The 20,016-nt window shown below is 36.7% G+C and overlaps 1 protein-coding gene across 5 annotated transcripts in view; it reads right to left on the bottom strand.

Moving 5' to 3' along the window:
• PIK3C2G (phosphatidylinositol-4-phosphate 3-kinase catalytic subunit type 2 gamma) overlaps positions 1 to 20,016 on the bottom strand; it is a 669,869-nt gene that overhangs the window by 292,904 nt on the left and 356,949 nt on the right. For all 5 annotated transcript variants that reach the window (XM_059886331.1, XM_059886332.1, XM_010805449.4 and 2 more), the window contains one exon: positions 16,229 to 16,417. In XM_059886331.1, the coding sequence (XP_059742314.1) occupies positions 16,229 to 16,417 (189 nt within the window). The remainder of the gene's footprint in view (positions 1 to 16,228; positions 16,418 to 20,016) is intronic.

The following is a 20,016-nucleotide window of genomic DNA, read 5'->3' on the forward strand; positions in this document are numbered from 1 at the left end:
GACTGAGCGACTTCACTTTCCTTATAATCAATCAGAAAATAGATAATTTAAAATGTAATAAATGGAGATTTATCTGTTTTAAGGTATTAAAAATATATAGGATCAGTAAAATTCATTGCTTGTTGGGGAGGAGACCAGGTAAGCGAAACAAATTTTCATTTATTATGAAATTTTTAAAAATTAGAAATAAAGAGTCCATGTGAAATAATCACTTATTTAAGGTTATACATAATTTTTAAATGTCCATTAACTTTATGCTATCTAATTTAGCTTCCCATGTATGTCTGAAGAGAAGAACAAAAAAACCCCCAAAAACCCTACAATTATGGTCAAAAACAAAAACATTAAGACTGGCTTACTATTCAGTTTTATATGAGTTTCCTGAACAGTGATTCTATATATTCAGGGTTTAGTTGCTTCTGAATGGAGCTAACAATTGCATCTTTAGGATTTCTAAAAGGACAAGATACCATACCTAAGATAAATATAAAACTCGCCACAGTAATTGTTAAAGGATTTTACCTAAAAATAGCTTGTTGTCCAATGAGGACATTTGGACACAAAGGAAAAAATACTCCTTGCAGACTGACTGTAAAAGTTGATAAAAGGAATCTAAGAAATATGGTTAAAAACCTCAAAATGTGAAAACATTAAGTAAAATGAAAGCAAATTCAAGACAAACATTTTTCAAAGAAACTTCAGTGAGATATCAATTCTATATTTTGCCAATACTGTAGGGTAAACACAAAGTTGAAAGTCAAGCAGAAAATTAAGTTGGAATTGCAATCTTTACATGGGTAGGAAAGGAAGTGTATCAAGTATTCATGTAATTCTTTGGCTCAAGGGAGAAGCAGAAACTGACCAGTGGTTAAAGTCTGCTGTACAGTAGAAGTTCTTCAGTTTCTTTTGGAACATTTTAGATCCTTAAAAATTATAGATGATTCCAAAGAGTTTTTGTTTATGTGGGTTATGCAGGCAGGTGTTCATGTTCAGTCATGTCTGACTCTTTGCAACTGCATGGACTGTAGCCTGCCAGGTTCTTCTATCCATTGAATGTCCCAGGCAAGAATACTGGAATGGGTTGCCCTTTCCTTCTCCAGGGGATTATCCCCACTCAGGGATCGAACCTGTATCTCCTGGGTTTTGGCAGGAAGATTTTTCCCGGGGAGTCACCTGGAAAGCCTCTATCTATTAACAATTATCAATTAAAAATACAACCAAGACATTTAAGATATATTTATCAATTCATTTTAAGTGACAATAATTCATTATATGTTAACATAAACAATATGTTTCTAAAAGTATAGCTGCATTTTCACAAAGAAAATAGTGAGAAAAGTTATATCATTTAATATTTTTGTCTCTAATGTCTGGCTTAACAGAAAACAGCTGAATTCTCCTATCTGCTTTGGCATTAACTCTGTTGTAACACTGCATATCATGCAGTCTCTGGAAAACCCCACTATACACTCATGAGTAAATGAGTATGACAAAAAGAACTGATGTCTGGAACTACTTTGGAAACAATTTTGACCTTGTGACATCGCTGTAAACATCTTGAGGACTGTAGACCTTCTATGACTGTAGACTGTAGACTTTGAAAACTTTGATGTACAATGTAGTTTTGGTCAAAGAATCAGAACCTGTGCCCTGTTTCTAAGACAGCAGCACATCAACCTATGTCTCCCATGAGTGGAAAATTGGCTTCAAAGTCATCTGCCAACATCAGACTTGGGAATTGTCATTCCTTCTCAAACATGTATAATTCCTCTCATCTCAGAGGGCTATAGGAATATCACAACGGATTCAGACAAGCTTCAATAGGACCACTGGAATTATGAAGTGAAATTTCAACAGAAAAATACATCTTTCAACTTCTTCCCATTTGGCTTGTTACTTTGTCATTTCTACTTCTTTCTTACTTTCTTTTTCTGTAGGGTCAATAGCTTACTTCAAAAACTTCTGAAGTGATGGGTGAAAGCCAAATGCAATGTAACAAATGTTGACCTTTAAAAAAAAGCAACTTGGGGTAAACTGAAAAGCAAAGAAATCTGAGATCAAATTTAAGTGTAACAGAAATGTCAGACTTCAGAAAACACAGTAAGAATTCATGCAGAATGCCATAAGGCTATTCAGCTTAAAAGCACCAATGTCAGGTTGGAATTAGAAAACCATCAGAAGTACAGAACTGTTTTTCCAACAGGTTTTGAATCTGATGACACACTCAGCATCAGCTTGGAAGGAAAATGTCAATATGAACATCTTCGCTATTTTTTTTAACACTAAAAACAATCAGACATGACAGAAGAAATTTTTTTCTAGGAAAAGAGGTGAATAAAGCTTCTTTAAAATGATTGTCAACCTCTATCTACTGAATAATTCATGTTCTTTCAAAATTGTTCACATGATTATAGAATATTAGAATTCAACGAAACCTGGAGATTTATTCAACCTCCTGACTGTATAAATGAAGAAACTGAAACTCAAGAGAGTTTGGGCTATTTTCCTGAAGTCATTCACTGGTTGATAACAAAACTAGATTATAAACATCCAGAATACTAGCCCAATATTTCTATCAAGGCCTTCTAATCTTTTGACTAGCTATTATCTTCTATGCTTATATAATATGCACAAGACTTATTTGGGTGTATTTTAAATTTTATTCCATTCTAAATGGGTCAGTAGAAACATATAATAGTGAGTAGTGTAATTTACTTATCTGGATTGGGGCACTGGTTCAGCCATGAACCAAAAGGAATAAGAATGAGTCCTAGGCCCAAACAGACAAAGGAACTGTTCAGATATTTCCTGATGGATAGTTATGGACTTGCACAACAATACTGGGAAATGCCTATATAGTCATGCATGTGTACTTAGTCGCTCAGTTTTGTCTGACTCTCTGCGACCATTTGGACCATAGCCTGCCAGGCTCTTCTGTTAATGGGATTTTTCAGGCAAGAATACTGGAGTGGGTTGCCATTTTCTCCTCCAAGGGATATTCCCAACCCAGGGATCAAATCCATGTCTTCTGTGTCTCCTGCACTTTAGGTGGATTCTTTACCCACTGGGTAAGCCATATAGTCATGGTATTAATGAATTACTTAAGATATCTATGATATGTTTCTCTTTCTGAGAATGGACATATAGACACCATGGAGGGAAGAGGGGTGGGATGAATTGGGAGACTGACGTATATACACTAGCATGTATAAAGTAAATAACTAATGAGAACCTACTGTATAGCACAGGGAATTATAACAAGCACTCTGTCACCACCTAAAGGAGAAGGAAATCCAAAAAAGAGGGGACGTATGTATTCATATAGCTGATTCACTTTGCTGTACAGCAGAAACTAACACAATATCATAAAGCAACTATACTCCAATAAAAAGGATTTAAAAGTTCTTAGAGTTTTATAATTCTAGTCAATAGGCATCTGACTGAAAAAAATAATAATGTGTACTTACAATTCCAAAGTATAACCAAAAAATACTCATTGATAATAAAGTTATTCATTATCTTGTGGGGAAAAAAAAAGAATAAGGGATTTTGAGTCTAAATATTAAGGGTTCTAAAAATAAATAAATATGAAGGGTTCCTTTTTTAAGACCTCTCCCTAAACAAATTTATTTGCACCCTTGACTTAATTCCCATCCTTCACTTGATGACTTCCATGTTGGGGTCTCCAGCTTAGATACCTTTCTTGAACACCTTTGGTCATCTCAAGCACACCTCAAAGCCAACATGCAAAGTCTAAACCGCATAGTTCTTGTTCTTCTATTGGTTATGTGTCTCCCAGTGTGCCCCATCTTAGGGAATGTTACTTTTATCCCCTTAGTTATGAAAGACAGAGACCTGGGAATAATCCTTGGTACTCTTCTTTTTCACTACTCCTTCCCATTCAGTCCTGTCATTTTTATGTCTAAATGTTCTGGTTTTCTTCATTTCATTGCATTACCACTCACCTTCTAGGGCTTCCCTGGTGGCTCAGCAGTAAAGAATCTGCCTGTGACATGGCTTTGATCCCTAGGTGGGGAAGATCCCCTGGAGAACAGAATGGTAACCCACTTCAGTATTCTTGCCTGGAGAACCCCATGGACACAGGACCTTGGCGGGCTACAATCTATGGTTTCATAAAGAGTCAGACACAACTGAACAACGAAACAACCACCACCAACACCACCTTCTAAGGCTCACTTGCCATTCTCTGATCCTTGGACTACTTCCATAACTTATCTCATCTTCTCTCATCTACTTAACGCTTCCTTCACCAAATCCATGCTTCACTCAGAAACCAGAGTAATCTCTGAAAGATGCTGCTGCTGCTAAGTCGCTTCAGTCGTGTCCGACTCTGTGTGACCCCAGAGACGGCAGCCCACCAGGCTTCCCCATCCCTGGGATTCTCCAGGCAAGAACACTGGAGTGGGTTGCCATTTCCTTCTCCAATGCATGAAAGTGAAAAGTGAGAGGGAAGTCGCTCAGTCATGTTCGACTCTAGCAACCCCATGGACTGTAGCCCACCAGGCTCCTCTGTCCATGGGATTTTCCAGGCAAAACTACTGGAGTGGGATGCCATTGCCTCCTCCGTGAAAGATGCAAATCAATTCAAAATTTTTTGTCGCCAAGAACCATTTATGCCTTCATGTTGCTATCAGAATAAAGATGAAGTTGCTTAACATGACCCTGTTTAGAAGACCTTAACATGATCTAGTTCCATATGAAGGTATCTTTCCATCACACACTCCTCCCCTGGACTACAGGCACACTAGCTCTCTTCAGTACAGTTCACTCACTCAGTCCTGTCCGACTCTTTGTGACCCCATGAACTGCAGGATGCCAGGCTTCCCTGTCCATCACCAACTCCCAGAATTTATTCAAACTCATGTCCATTGAGTCGGTGATGCCATCCAACCATATCATCCTCTGTTGTCCCCTTCTCCTCCCACCTTCAATCTTTCTCAGCATCAGGGTCTTTTCCAATGAATCAGTTCTTCACATCAGGTGTCCAAAGTATTGGAGTTTCAGCTTAAACATCAGTCCTTCCGATGAATATCAGGACTGATTTCCTTTAGGACAGACTGGTTGGATCTCCTTGCTGTCCAAGGGACTCGAGCGTCTTCTCCAACACCACAGTTTAAAAGCATCAGTTCTTCTGCACTCAGCTTTCCTTACAGTCCAATTCTCACAACCATACATGATAACTGGAAAAACCATAGCTTTCACTCGATGGACCTTTGTTGGCAAAGTAATGTCTCTGCTTTTTAATATACTGTCTAGCTTGGTCATAACTTTTCCTCAAAAGAGCAAGCATCTCTTAATTTCATGGCTGAAGTCACCATCTGCAGTGATTTTGGAGCCCCCCAAAAATAAAGTATCTCTTGTTTCCACTGTTTCCCCATCTATTTGCCATGAAGTGGTGGGACCGGATTTTCTGAATGTCGAGTTTTAAGCCAACTTTTCATTCTCCTCTTTCATTTCAAGAGATTCTTTAGCTTTGCTTCATTTTCTGCCATAAAAGTAGTGTCATCTGCATATCTGAGGTTATTGATATTTCTCCCAGTAATTTTGATTCCAGCTTGTGCTTCATCCAGCCTGGCATTTCTTGCGATGTACTCGGCATATAAGTTAAATAAGCAGGGTGACAATATACAGCCTTAAAGTACACCGTTCCCTATTTGGAACCAGTCTGTTGTTCCATGTCTTACTCTTACTGTTGCTTCCTTACCTGCATACAGATTTCTCAAGAGGCAGATCAGGTGGCCTGGAATTCCCATCTCTTTCAGATTTTTTTTCACAGTTTATTGTGATCAACACAGTTCAAGTCTCTGGCATAGTCAATAAAGCAGAAACAGATGTTTTTCTGGAACTCTCTTGCTTTTTTGATGATCCAATGGATGTTGGCAATTTGATCTCTGGTTCCTCTGCCTTTTCTAAATCTAGCTTGTACACCTGGAAGTTCTTGGTTCACGTTCTGTGGAAGCCTGGCTTGGAGAATTTTGAGCGTTACTTTATTAGCGTGTGCTGCTGCTGCTGCTAACTCAGTTCAGTGGTGTCCGACTCTGTGTGACCCCATAGACAGCAGCCCACCAGGCTCCTCTGTCCCTGGGATTCTCCAGGCAAGAACACTGGAGTGGGTTGCCATTTCCTTCTCCAATGCATGCATGCTTAGTTGCTTTAGTTGTGTCTGACTCTGTGCGACCATATGGACAGCAGCCCACCAAGCTCCTCTGTCCACGGGATTCTCTAGGCAAGAATACTAGAGTGGGTTACATGTGAGATGAATGTAATTGTGAAGTAGTTTAAGCATTCTTTGGCATTGCCTTTATTTGGGGTTGAAATTAAAACTGACCTTTTCCAGTCCTGTGGCCACTGCTGAGTTTTCCAAATTTGCTGGCATATGGAATGTAGCACTTTCAGAGCATCATCTTTTAGGACTTGAAATAACTCAACTGGGATTCCACCATCTCCATTAGCTTTGTTCGTAGTGATGCTTCCTAAGGCCCATTTGACTTCACAATCCAGGATTTCTGACTCTAGGTGAGTGATCATGCCATCATGATTATCTGGGTCATGAAGATCTTTTTCGTAGAGTTCTTCTGTGTATTCTTGCCATGTCTTCTTAATATATTCTGCTTCTGTTAGGTCCATACCATTTCTGTCCTTCATTGAGCCCATCTTTGCATGAAATGTTCCCTTGGTATCTCTAATTTTCTTGAAGAGACCTGTAGTCTTTCCCATTCTATTGTTTTCCTCTATTTCTTTGCATTGATTGCTGAGGAAGGCTTTCTTATCTCTCCTTGCTATTCTTTGGAACTCTGCATTCAAATGGGTATATCTTTCCTTTTCTCCTTTGCTTTTGGCTTCTCTTCTTTTCACAGCTATTTGTAAGGCCTCCTCAGACAACCATTTTGCCTTTTTACATTTCTTTTTTGGGGGGATGGTCTTGATCTCTGCCTTCTTCTTCAGGAACCCTATCAGATCTAACCCCTTGAATATATTTATCACTTCCACTGAATAATCATACGGGATTTCATTTAGGTCATACCTGAATGGTCTAGTGGATTTTCTTACTTTCTTCAATTTAAGTCTGAATTTGGCAATAAGGAGTTTATATTCTTTGCCACAGTCACCTCCCAGTCTTATTTTTGCTGACTGTATAGAGCTCCTCCAGCTTAGGCTGCAAAGAATATAATCGATCTGATTTTAGTATTGACCATTTGGTGATGTCCATGTGTAGAGTGTTCTCTTGTGTTTTTGGAAGGGGGTGTTTGCTATGACCAGTGCGTTCTTTTGGCAAAACTCTATTAGCCTTTGCCCTGCTTCATTCTGTAGTCTAAGACCAAATTTGCCTGTTACTCCAGGTATTTCTTGACTTCCTACTTTTGCATTCCAGTCCCCTATAATGAAAAGGACAACCCTTTGGGTGTTAGTTCTAAAAGGTCTTGTAGGTCTTCATAGAGCCATTCAACTTCAGCTTCTTCAGCATTTCTGTTTGGGGCATAGGTGTGGGTTACTGTGATATTGAATGGTTTACCTTGGAAATGAATAGAGATCATTCTGTTGTTTTTGAGATTGCATCCAAGTACTGCATTTCAGACTGTTTTGTTGATTATGATGGCTACTCCATTTCTTCTAAGGAATTCTTGCTCACAGTAGGCTCTCTTCTCACTTCCTAAATGCAGTTTCTGCATTTCCTAGCTCCCGTCTTCCCATGGAACTCTTCTCTTATCTTCCCTTTCACCAGTTCATTTTCACTCATCTTAGATATGCAATCAAACATAAAACTTCCTCAGGGAAGACTTTTCCCACTCTGGAGAAAGATTTGGGTCCTTCATTTTATGTTATCATGGAACCATGTACTTCTCTCAGAGCTGTTATGACACCTGTTATTTTACATTTATAATTTGGTAAGGGCCTATTTCTCCCCACTTCCAGTGGACTACAACTCCATAAAGGCAGGACTATGTTTCTTTTTGCTTAACATGCTAGCTTCAGAGCCTAAAGAAGTGTCTAACATGAACAGGCCATCAGTAAGTATCTACTGAGTGAATGAATAAACAAACTGGATATCAATTTCTTTATTTATAAAGTGGAAATCCATAAAGTGGGGGAAACTGCACATGATGGTAACAATATTATAGAGACTGTTTTGTAGGTCAATCATATAATATTTTGAAAGTGCTTAATAAGTAATCTATAAGTCACTATTCAATTTTCAAATATAAATTTGCTCTTTTACCATATACGTTTTGACAAGTGAATTTAAGCTTAGTGAATCTTACTAGAAACGAAATTGTTCCCGTGACTTTATGATATTTACAATTTAGCATTGAAAAAAATCTGTAAACTGTAAACACTCTTAAAAACATAGATACCAGGAAGAAGATGATGTTGACAAGACTGACTGGTAGCATTTATTGAAAGTTCTCATAAGTACTTTATCCTGTAAGGTACAATGCATGATACTTATTACTCCCATTGGCAGGAGGTGGGAGGGGTTTCAGGATGGAGAACACATGTACACCCATGGCAGATTCATGTCAATGTATGGCAAAACCAATACAATATTGTAAAGTAAATAAATAAAACTAAAATAAAAGAAAAAAAATAAAAACTTGAACGAAGTGTTTCATTAATAAGTGACAGAGACAGAAATGTCTGATTTCAAAGCTTGTATTGTCAACTGTGAAATTTGGAAGCAACTCCATAAACTCTTCAAAAATGCACAAAGGTAAGATTCATGTCTTTGGTTTATACAATTCTAAGTTCTTCATTCTCAGTATATCACTTTGACTCTGTCTTCATGTGAGACACCATGGACTGCAGGACGCCAGGCCTCCCTGTCCTTCACCATTTCCCGGAGTTTGCCCAAGTTCATGTCCACTGGATCAGTGATGCCATCCAACCATCTCATCCTCCATTGCCCTCTTCCCCTTCTGTCTTCAATCTTTCCCAGCATTAGGGTCTTTTCCAAGGAGTTGGCTCTTTTCATCATGTGGCTAAAGCATTGGAGCTTCAGCTTCAGCATCAGTCCTTCCAATGAGTATTCATGGTTTACTTCCTTTAGGATTGACTGGTTTTATTTCTTTACTGTCCAAGGTACTCTCAAGAGTCTTCTCCAGCACCACAGTTTGAAAGCATTAATTTTTCAGTGTTCTGCCTTCTTTATAGTCCAACTCTCACATCCACACATGACTACTGGAAAGGCCAAAGCTTTGACTATATGGACCTTTGTCAGCAAAATGATGTCTTTGCTTTTTAATACACTGTCTAGATTTGTCATAGCTTTCCTTTCAAGAAACAATCGTCTTCTGCTTTTATGGTTGCAGTCACCATCTGCAGTGATTTTAGAGCCCAAGAAGAGAAAATCTGTCACTGCTTCCACCTTTTCCCCTTCTATTTGCCATGAAGTGATGAGACTGGATGCCATGATCATAATTTTTTTTAATACTGAGTTTTAAGCCGGCCTTTTCACTCTCCTCTTTCACCTTCATCAAGAATCTTTTTAGTTAGTCTTTGCTTTCAGCCATTAGAGTGGTATCATCTGCATATCGTTGTTGATATTTCTCCCTACAATCGATTCCTGCTTGTAACTCATCTAGTCCAGCATTTCGCATAATGTGCTCTGCATATAAGTTAAATAAACAGGGTAGCAATATACAGCCTTGTTGTACTCCTTTCTCCGTATCCATAGTTACCTATAATTCTATTCATATATTCCCTTCCCTCCCAACTGAGAGGAACAAGTTACTCTCTTTCCTTGATAACAGCTCTATTTTCATTTTTGGTCCAGTCTGTTGGGTGTTGGGGTCATCTCATTTTGTCTCTTCACCCATCCTTGTTTTCTGAGCTTCCTTCCCTTCATGCATCTTTCATCTCAGTTTGTAAACATGCTTGGAGCTTTTTTATTTAAACAAACATAAGAAGTCCAAACATTAAAATCTTTCTCCTACCTCCTTCAACTTTAGTGATCTTCTCACCTTTACGATCAATCTTATTCCAAGAGGCACAAATTAGTTTTCTCCATTTTCTCTTTGAGGCCTTGAAGATGGCATCCAACTTCAACACCCAAATTTGCTCTTTCATCCAAAACTCTTGTCTTGGTTAATGATGTAATTATCTATCATTTACCTAATCAGAAAGTTCAAAGTCTTCCTTATTTCCTCTCTTGTTCACTTTCCTCTGAAATGTTTCTCCAGTCTGCTCTGTAAATTTCTACTGATGCTTAGAGCAGGCCCAGACCACTTTTCAAGTAGACTATTTCTATACCTACATCTAATATCCTTGCTGTTATTCTTTTTTACAGTCCACACTTTACATTAATGCACAGAATTATCCTTGTACAAAATAAATCAGACTGCCTGAGTCCCATTTTTAAGATTCCATGGGCTGCCGTAAAGTTAGTTATGAATAATTGCCTGACTTATAGAGCTCCAAATGATCTAAACTGAACCAGCCTTTTCAACTTTGTCTCCTAGTACCATTCCTTTATAATATTATAGTAAATCTCTCATTATTCTCTGAACTTCCATAACTTTGACCATCTAGTCTTTCTTTCTGGAATTCCATTTCCTCTCTTCTCCACTCAGGAAATGCCTATGAATTTTTCAAGTCAGAATTCAATTCCTTTCCAAACCTTTTCTTACATTCTCTGAGAGAATCTGCCTCTCTCTTTCTTGGAGGCATACAGCACTCAACACTATGATTATAGTCTGGAGAACATTGTATGGTGATCTTCAGTTTGAGTCTTTCCCTCTGAAGTGTATGTTCTTTAAACACAGTTGCTGTGTCCTATTCTGCTTCTTTGATTCATTGTGTGCCAGTTTCCATATATACATATTTTTGCTCAAAAAATAAATGGAAAGAATACATCATCATCTATTAGTTGATTGTTTAGTCAAATGTGGAAGTTATAGCTGTCTACCTTTTCCATATTCTCTTTGGCCTGCTTACAATGGTAGTTAAGAATGACTTTAGTACATTAATCTCTACAATAAAGAATACAGCGGTTTGATGCAAACATTTTTGTGGGACATTTTTCCAGGGAAACTGATTTTCAAAGCTAAGGCACTGCCTATTAAGTATTGCTCTTGTTTCTGCAAGACAATAATTTCACTTCATGTAGGATAGGAAGTTCTAGTACCTTGTCAAATTTTTATTTAAGCTTCTGATGTAATCCTCTGATGCTAATTCAGAGTTGCTATTTTTAAATGAATGCTTTCTTTGAACTGCCTTCTAATTCCTTGGGTAATTTCTGCTTATTATTAGTAGTTGAATAGTTGTGTCTGTGCACCAGGGTTCAAGAAAATAGCAACCATCTGCCAAGAACTACAGACCTTAGCCCTTGGTCTCTGGTATTCTGACAGCACCGCCTTCTCTAATGGAAGTATCAGTACCCGCTGAACACACTGTTAATGCTCAGCTGTGGAAATATTAACACCCTATGGCCCACAAGAGCTAAATCAAATATCAACATGTTTCTTGCTAAAAAGAAGCCAGCAGGAGGTGGTGAATCTTCAAACAGGATTAAGTAATCAGCAATATTAAAAATTATCTGAGCTAGAAATGGAGCACGTCAGTTCTCAGGAGGTTAAGCCACTGGAAAAAAATAGATTATTCAATGGAGACAAAATATAGACCTCTGAAGAACTCACTCTGACAACTTACTTGTTAGCACATACTGTTTGTTCTCAGAGAAGTCAGCTTTTGAATTTAGAGAAGTTGAAAGGTTCATTTCTCGAAACAGCCTGTCCTCAAGTTTTTTAACAGTTCTGTTAAACTGAGAGTGGGAGTTGGAGGATGAGTACAGTGGAAACACTCCAACCTTTTCAGTGACCTTTATTGATGCATGATAAGGAACTGTTCAATGTGCAAATAAATCAAGTTTCTACTAAGTTCCTTGATTGATGCTTTCTAAACCCCACTCTATTCTGAAACCAGTCCTCATAACATCTAAAACTCTGATTATTCAGAAAAAAAGAAATTACACAGTGAAGTGGAAACATCCAAGGGAAAGTACTGCTGTTTACTATAATCAAACTACTGTAGGATAGTTTTATTTACATATTTAGTACATAAACAAACAGCATGTATTTATGTAGGAATGGTGTGAATTATAGGGTGAGGATGGCAAGCTCCAAATCTCTGGATTTAACTCTAGCTCCTTAACTTACAAGTGCCATTTGGGCAATTTAACCCTTGTAAGCCTCAGTTCCCTCAAAGGTAAAACTGGGATAATAATAGTATTTGTTTTATAGGGTTATTATAGATAATAAAGTGAGGCAGTACTAAGGGAGCACTAAATGAAAATCTAAACTTTATACTTAAAATATTAAGAGAATCAAATAGATGTTCAACATCTCTTCAGGTAGAGAAGCTTAGTTATCAGCAATCAAAGAATATAGAAGTCCATCTAGTGAATCCTCTTTATCTATAAGCAAGAAAACTAAGCAGGCTTCATGCTGACAAAGATTTTTGTAAAAAGTATTCCATGAACTTTACAAGAAAATATTAGTTAATACATTTAAACGTCTTTAAAATAGACCAAAGTACATCTTAATGGAACAATAAGCTATCCAAAAAAAAAAAAAAAGCCATAGTTAATGCTTTAGAAACTTAAAAAAGTTATCCCATAAAAAAACTAGGCTTTAGTGAAATAGAGAGTCATATTAATAGTTTTGCCTTTACAATCATTCTTTAAGTATTTTTAGCAGTTTTATGGAGATGTAACAAATACCATACAATTCACTCAGTGTACAATTTAATGGCTTTTAGCTTCCTCCTAGAGTTACTGAATCATAACCACAAAAGAAACCTCATAACAACTGGTTCTCATTCTCTACATTGCCCCAAACTCCTCTGGCCCTAGGTGATCACTGATCTACTTTCCGTCTCCATTCATTTGCCTATATCTGGGCATCATAAAACATGTGGTCTTTTGTGACTAGCTTTGTTTGCTTAACGTGTTTTCAAGGTTCATTCATGTTGTAACATACATTAATATTCACTTATTATCATTGAATACTCTAACGTTGCATGGACAGACCACTTTTTATCTATCCATTCATTATTTGATGGTCATTTGAGTTGTTTTTACTTTTTGGCTGTTGTAAATAATGCTGGTCTGAACATCCATGGAGAAATTTTTGAGGGAACCTATTTTTCATTTTTTTTAAATTTTTTTATTTTTTAACTTTACAATATTGTATTGGTTTTGCCGTATATCAACATGAATCTGCCACAGGTATACATGTGTTCCCCATCCTGAACCCCCCTTCCTCCTCCCTCCCCGTACCATCCCTCTGGGTCGTCCCAATGCACCAGCCCCAAGCATCCAGTATCGTGCATCAAACCTGGACTGGCGACTCATTTCATATATGATATTATACATGTTTCAATGCCACTCTCCCAAATCATCCCACCCTCTCCCTCTCCCACAGGGTCCAAAAGACTGTTCTCTACATCAGTGTCTCTTTTGCTGTCTCATATACAGGGTTATTGTTATCATCTTTCTAAATTCCGTATATATGCATTAGTATACTGTATTGGTGTTTTTCTTTCTGGCTTACTTCACTCTGTATAATAGGCTCCAGTTTCATCCAACTCATTAGAACTGATTCAAATGTATTCTTCTTAATGGCTGAGTAACTCTCCAGTAAATGCTGGAGAGGGTGTGGAGAAAAGGGAACCCTCTTACACTGTTGGTGGGAATGCAAACTAGTACAGCCACTATGGAGAACAGTGTGGAGATTCCTTAAAAAACTGGAAATAGAACTGCCTATTTTTCATTTATCTTGAGTATTTACCTAAGAGTGGAATTGTTGGGTCATATGTTAACTTGATGTTTAGTATTTAAGAAACTGACTAACTGGTTTCCAAACTGGCTGCCCCGTTTTACATTCCCATGGGCAGTATATGAGATTTCCAATTTCTTCACATCCTTGCCAAAGGTAATTGTTTTTCTGATTATAGCCATCCTAGTTAGTGTCAAGTGATATCTTAATGTGGTTTTCATTTATATTTCCCTAGTGATTAATGATGCTGAGCATCTTTCCACATGCTTATTGGACATTTCTATATTTTCTTTGAGGAAATGTTAGACCCTCTGACCATTTTTTTTTTAATTAGGTTATTTATTTTCTGGTTATTGAGTCATGAGTATATATTCTGAATTAAATTCCTTTATTAAGATATAGGATTTGCTAATACCTTCTCTTATTCTGTGAATTGTTACCTTCACACTTTTTTTTAACCTTTATATTTTGAAACAATTTTCTGTGAGCTAATCAGTTCAGGAATGACAAAACAACAACTGCTACTTTTCTAAGTCTTACTTGAGCTAAAAAACAATTAGAATTAAAAAAACTTTTTTTAGATGTTGGCTACTCTTATCTAAATCAGAAAAAGAGGTTAAGAGTAAGGTGAAAATGGGAACTCATTTCTTCCAGAAATTTCTTGAAATATAAGTATGAACTGTAAGTAATTCCAATGAAAGAAAGTGAAGTCGCTCAGTTGTGTCCAACTCTTTGGGACCCCATGGACTGTAGCCTACCAGGCTCCTCTGTCCATGGGATTTTCCAGGCAAGAGTACTGGAGTGGGTTGCCATTTCCTTCTCCAGAGTATCTTCCCAACCCAGGGATCAAACCCAGGTCTCCCACATTGTAAGCAAGACGCTTTACCATCTAAGCCACCAGGGAAGTCAATTCCAATGAAACCAATTGTTAATTGATTTTCTTATGTAATTATTTCATTAATTAATTCAACTGTATAAGGCAATGTAAGAAACAAAGATAATTGATGATTCCTTCAAATAATATAGTTTAAATATTATTTTAAAATAAGGTATAAATAGTGATCATGAATTTTTGAGAGTGATTGATTCAATGTTGAGTAATTACTATGTCTCAGGTATTATTAAGCTTGTGGGAAACAGAAACACTATGATGAACTATCTGGGTTTAACTAGCTCTCATTCTAATGTGGGTAAATCACATGTTTCACATGTTGTGTGTAAAACATTGCAGTATAATGTAATTCATAAAGAAACAAAGCACTGCAGTAGGGAAATGTGGGCAGTGTTACTTAGTGAGGTCAAAGAAGGTCCATGTAGAAGAAGCCTTATAAAAAGGGGGAAAGCTGCAAGCTCAACTAAAAGACAAACTCTATCTATGTATCTATCTATGTTCTATCATTTATCAAGGAAGGTTGGTATATGGGTGCACAGTCGTCGATGAAAGACATCAGAAAACAGAAATATTCAATGTACAAGGCACAAAAAACAGAATTTTAAGATAATTTGTAAATTTTGAACTTGGAAGATTGAGAGGAAGCTTCTAGTAACTCCTACAAATAATAGGAAAAAATTTCTTTCTCCTCCTTTCACTTCCTAGAAGTTTTATAAAAGCCATGAATTTTAAAATAAACCAAAATAAATTGTTTGAAAAGCCCTTTGTGTCACTTTCTTTCCCTCCTTTCTCCTTCATCAGGATCTTGAGAGAGAATTCAGAACAGAACTGAGTGTCACAATTCTTCTCTGACTCTAGAGATTGCAGACTTTCTTCATGGCATCAGTGCTGATGCCATGAAGACAGACTTAAAATATCTCTTCTTGGCTTTGAATGTGAAGCAGAAGCCAAGTAAGAGCTGCTTCCCCAAGCCAGAACCAGACATCACACTTGTTCCCACATGCTTCCTCTTAACTAGACGATGACATCATTATCCACCGGATTCTCAACCACCATGCATTTTATTCTAGGGAAGATACAGAGAGTACACAAGGGACAGGTTTTTTTTTTTCATTTTGTTATCATTATCATTGTCTTACTAACTGGACACCTACTATAAACAGGGTATTTTGCCCGGCTTTGAATATTTCAATAGTAAAAGATACTGTTTCAATTTTTAAGGACTCTTTTGTTTTGAGAGAGGGACAAGTAGAGAAGTTTATTTTTCCCTATTCAATATTTTTTGGTTGTTATTTCTCTAAGAGCAACTAGACTCCCCATTTAAGAAACTCTGGCCATTAATTTTATTTCAAGTTTAGTTTAGAAGACACAATTATAGTTTAGATTTGTTTCAAATTTATATTCACAGCTTACATTTATCTAAATTTAATATCCACAGCTACTGAAATTGGAAATAAACAGAATGGGTATTGAATAGAGACTTACAGTTTTTCTCTTCAAAATTTTCACGTTAGTAATATCATGCCTGTCACGCAATTCTTACCTTGAAGTCAAAAGTCCAAGTGCCTCCAAAGGGTGAGAGAATTTCCATCTTCTTAAAATGGTATGCATTTCTGAAACAGTTCTTTCATCCCATCCAGGGGCACTTCCCAAGACCAAAGGAAGGGAGCAGTTTTCATTGTTGCAGTAGAAGCGATAAAACCATAAGTATCTTCTCTTTTCCTCAGAGAGGCTGCAAAACCAGATTGGAAGTGATAATTTACTGGAGTTCATGACACTAACACATGTTTGTTATGAACAGTCAGTGCAAAATATTAGGTCTAGTTCTTTGATTTTTAGTTTCTTTTGGAAAATAAGTCCTTTATCTTCTTGGGACAGTTTGATAGGTTATTTTATCAGATTATTTCCCACTAACTTTAATCTTTTATAGAAAAATTAAATAAAATGTATTTCAGTTCAGATAATTCACATGTATTTTTCCTTGCTCTTATCTTTGCCACTTTTTAAAAAATGTCATTCTGGTTAGCAAAGTTTCTGTCTCCTTTAAGGCAGACCAAGTTTATCAATTCTGCCACATGTACTACTTAGAACAAAGATTCTCAACCATTTGCTTTCTTACTGTATTTGGAAATTAACTTAGACCCAAGTGGGCCTGTGGAGAAATGGCACATTTTAAAGATGATATTCCTTCATTTCGAAGCAAGTTTCATCAGAGGTCAGAAAACTTTTTGCTCTAAACTTCAGAAACAAAGATCTCATTTCATCCCTGGATTCTGGCTTTAAATTCTTAGAGTTTGCTGGAAGTTTGGAGTTAAAATGCCAGTGAATAGGACTTTCTCACATGCACAAGTGTGCCCCTCAGAAGATCTAGATCTGGGACAAGGGCCATTGATTCACTGACAGTTTACCATGTTTTGCCTACACTCCAAGAAAGGCATTCAAGACCACAGTTGAACTGAAGGACAGCATTTCTCACACGACAATGACAGCTTTTCAACACTGTCTCCTCCAAACTGACACTCTGTCACTCAGCTTTCATTAACTAAAACTCCCAAGAAGGGATAGCAAGAATTATTAACAGATTTTAAATATCATTATATCTCTACAATATCTTCTGAAATCCTCTCCCTCTGCAAAATGAAAGAAACGAATTACAGAGGATGGTTTTTGAGGTACATTTGGGCTCTTTTTCTCTTTTGTCACTACCTTCTTCACCAGAAACCCCCCAGAAGAAAAATATTCCATAATAAAATTATTATTTTTTTTGAGTTTTTTTTTTCTAATTTTATTTTATTTTTAAACTTTACATAATTGTATTAGTTTTGCCAAATATCAAAATGAATCCGCCACAGGTATACATGTGTTACTATGCTACTAAAACTAATTATTTTGTTTTAACTGAATTCATTTTTCAATATTGAATAATGCCTTTTTCTCTTTTATTGAAGCATAATTTACATAAAAGAGAATGCATGGATTCAGTTAATTAAATTTTGACAAATGCACATATCAAGCATAATAAAATCCGCACTCTTTTCAAGATATAAAAGTTTCTTATGCTACCAGAGGCTAGCAGTAGTACGACTTCTTTCACTTTAGACAGATAATATCTACTTTCAAACTTCATATAAACAGAATCATGAATATTTTTTATTTATAGCTTCTTTCACTAAGTATATTTTTTTGAAATTATCCATACTGTTGAGTATATCAGTAGATTATTTCTTTCAGTTAATGAGTATTACTCCTTTATATGAACATACCACAATTTGCTTATCCTTTCTCCTATCTGATGGATACTGGGAGTGTTTCCTGTTTTGGAATGTTATGAATAAAGCTTTTGTGAACATTTGTGTGCATGTATTTGTACAGGTGTATTTGCATTTCTCCTACGAAGTACCATGGAGGGAAATGACTTGGTTGTATGTCATGTGTTTACTTTTTGAAGAAACTGCTTTCCGAAGCGGTTGTTGCATTTTACATTATCAGGTGTAGGGTATGACAGAACCAATTGTATAGCATTCTTGCCATTCTTTAATTTTGCCCATTAAAAAATATTATCCATGTCACTGCAGTTTAATTAAAAGCATACTGATCATTTGAAAAAAAATTACACTTTCTACCAGATTATAATTGTATTTTCATCACTAATTTTGGAACAACTAGAATGGTCATCTTAACAATAATGGTTATTCTAATCAATGGCGGGATATGTCCTTCCATTTACTGAGGTTTTCTTTAAGTTCTCTTAGCAAAGTTTTGCATTTTTAAGTATGTGTGTGTTAGTCACTCAGTCATGTCTCATTCTTTGCAACCCCATGGACTCTAGCCCTTCAGGCTCCTCTGTCCATGGAATTCTCCAGGCAAGAATACTGAAGTGGGTTGTATTCCCTTCTGCAGGGGATAGAGATATTTATATTGTAAATATCAACATTGTTCGAATTTAGAAAAATGAAATTTATTTTCCCCTTTTTACTGGAATATAGTTGCATTTTGTACATTAATTGCAAATGCTATGATCTTACATAATTACCCGTCTGAAAATAGAGCCAGTTTTATTTCTTTATGACTTTTACACATTTAAAACTTTTTTTTTTCCTGCGATAGTACACTGGTTAGGACTGACAGTACAACACTGAAGAGGAATATTTAGGCAAGCATCTTTGTTCCCAACCTTAGGGGGAAAACATTTATTCGTGCATCATTTAATATAATGCTAACTCTAGCTTTTCCTATAGATCCAGATTCAACTCCGGAGTTGAAGGTTGAGGAAGTTCCACTCTATTTCCAGTTTTGAGACTTTTTATCATGAATTGGTGCTGAATCTTGTCAAAATTTTTCCCCCAAATATATCAAGATGGTATGATTTTCCTTATATATCTTTTTCAGTTCTTTTAATTTTAATCTAGCTGAATTCTTGCATTTAAAATATGCACCTGTAAACAACATAAAGTTGGATATTACTTTTGCAATGTAGGCTAACAATTTCTTCCTTTTAATTGGGGTTTTTATTTATATTTAATGGAATATTGATGTGATTCAGTTTAAATCAACCATGTTGCTATTAATTACTTTTGTCCAAATTATTTCTTTTATTTCTTATTTCTTTTGGATTAAAAAAAATTAATTTCTGTTATCTTTTTTACTTTTAAATGTACTCTTAAAATCTGGGGGTTATGGTTTCTTTCAAGATTATAATATTCTTCTTCAGCACATCATGGGCGTGTATGAGTGCTCAGCTGCTAAGTGGTGTCCAGCTCTTTGTGACCCTGTAGACTGTCAGTCAGTCAGTTCAGTTGCTCAGTCATGTCCGACTCTTTGCGACCCCATGAATCAGCACACCAGGCCTCCCTGTCCATCACCAACTCCCGGAGTTCACTCAAACTCATGTCCATTGAGTCAGTGATGCCATCCAGCCATCTCCTCCTCTGTCGTCCCCTTCTCCTCCTTCCCCCAATCCCTCCCAGCATCAGGGTCTTTTCCAATGAGTCAACTCTGCATCAGGTGGCCAAAGTATTGAAGTTTCAGCTTCAGCATCAGTCCTTCCAATGAACACCCAGGACTGATCTCATTTAGGATGGACTGGTTGGATCTCCTTGCAGTCCAAGTGACTCTCAAGAGTCTTTTCCAACACCACAAAGCATCAATTCTTCGGTGCTCAGCTTTCTTCATAGTCCAACTCTCACATCCATACATGACCACTGGAAAAACCATAGCCTTGACTAGATGGACCTTTATTGGCAAAGTAATATCTCTATTTTTCAATATACTATCTAGGTTGGTCATAACTTTCTTTCCAAGGAATAAGTGTCTTTTAATTTCATGGCTGAA

Source organism: Bos taurus, chromosome 5 (assembly GCF_002263795.3).
Source record: "Bos taurus isolate L1 Dominette 01449 registration number 42190680 breed Hereford chromosome 5, ARS-UCD2.0, whole genome shotgun sequence".
NCBI lineage: Eukaryota > Metazoa > Chordata > Mammalia > Artiodactyla > Bovidae > Bos > Bos taurus.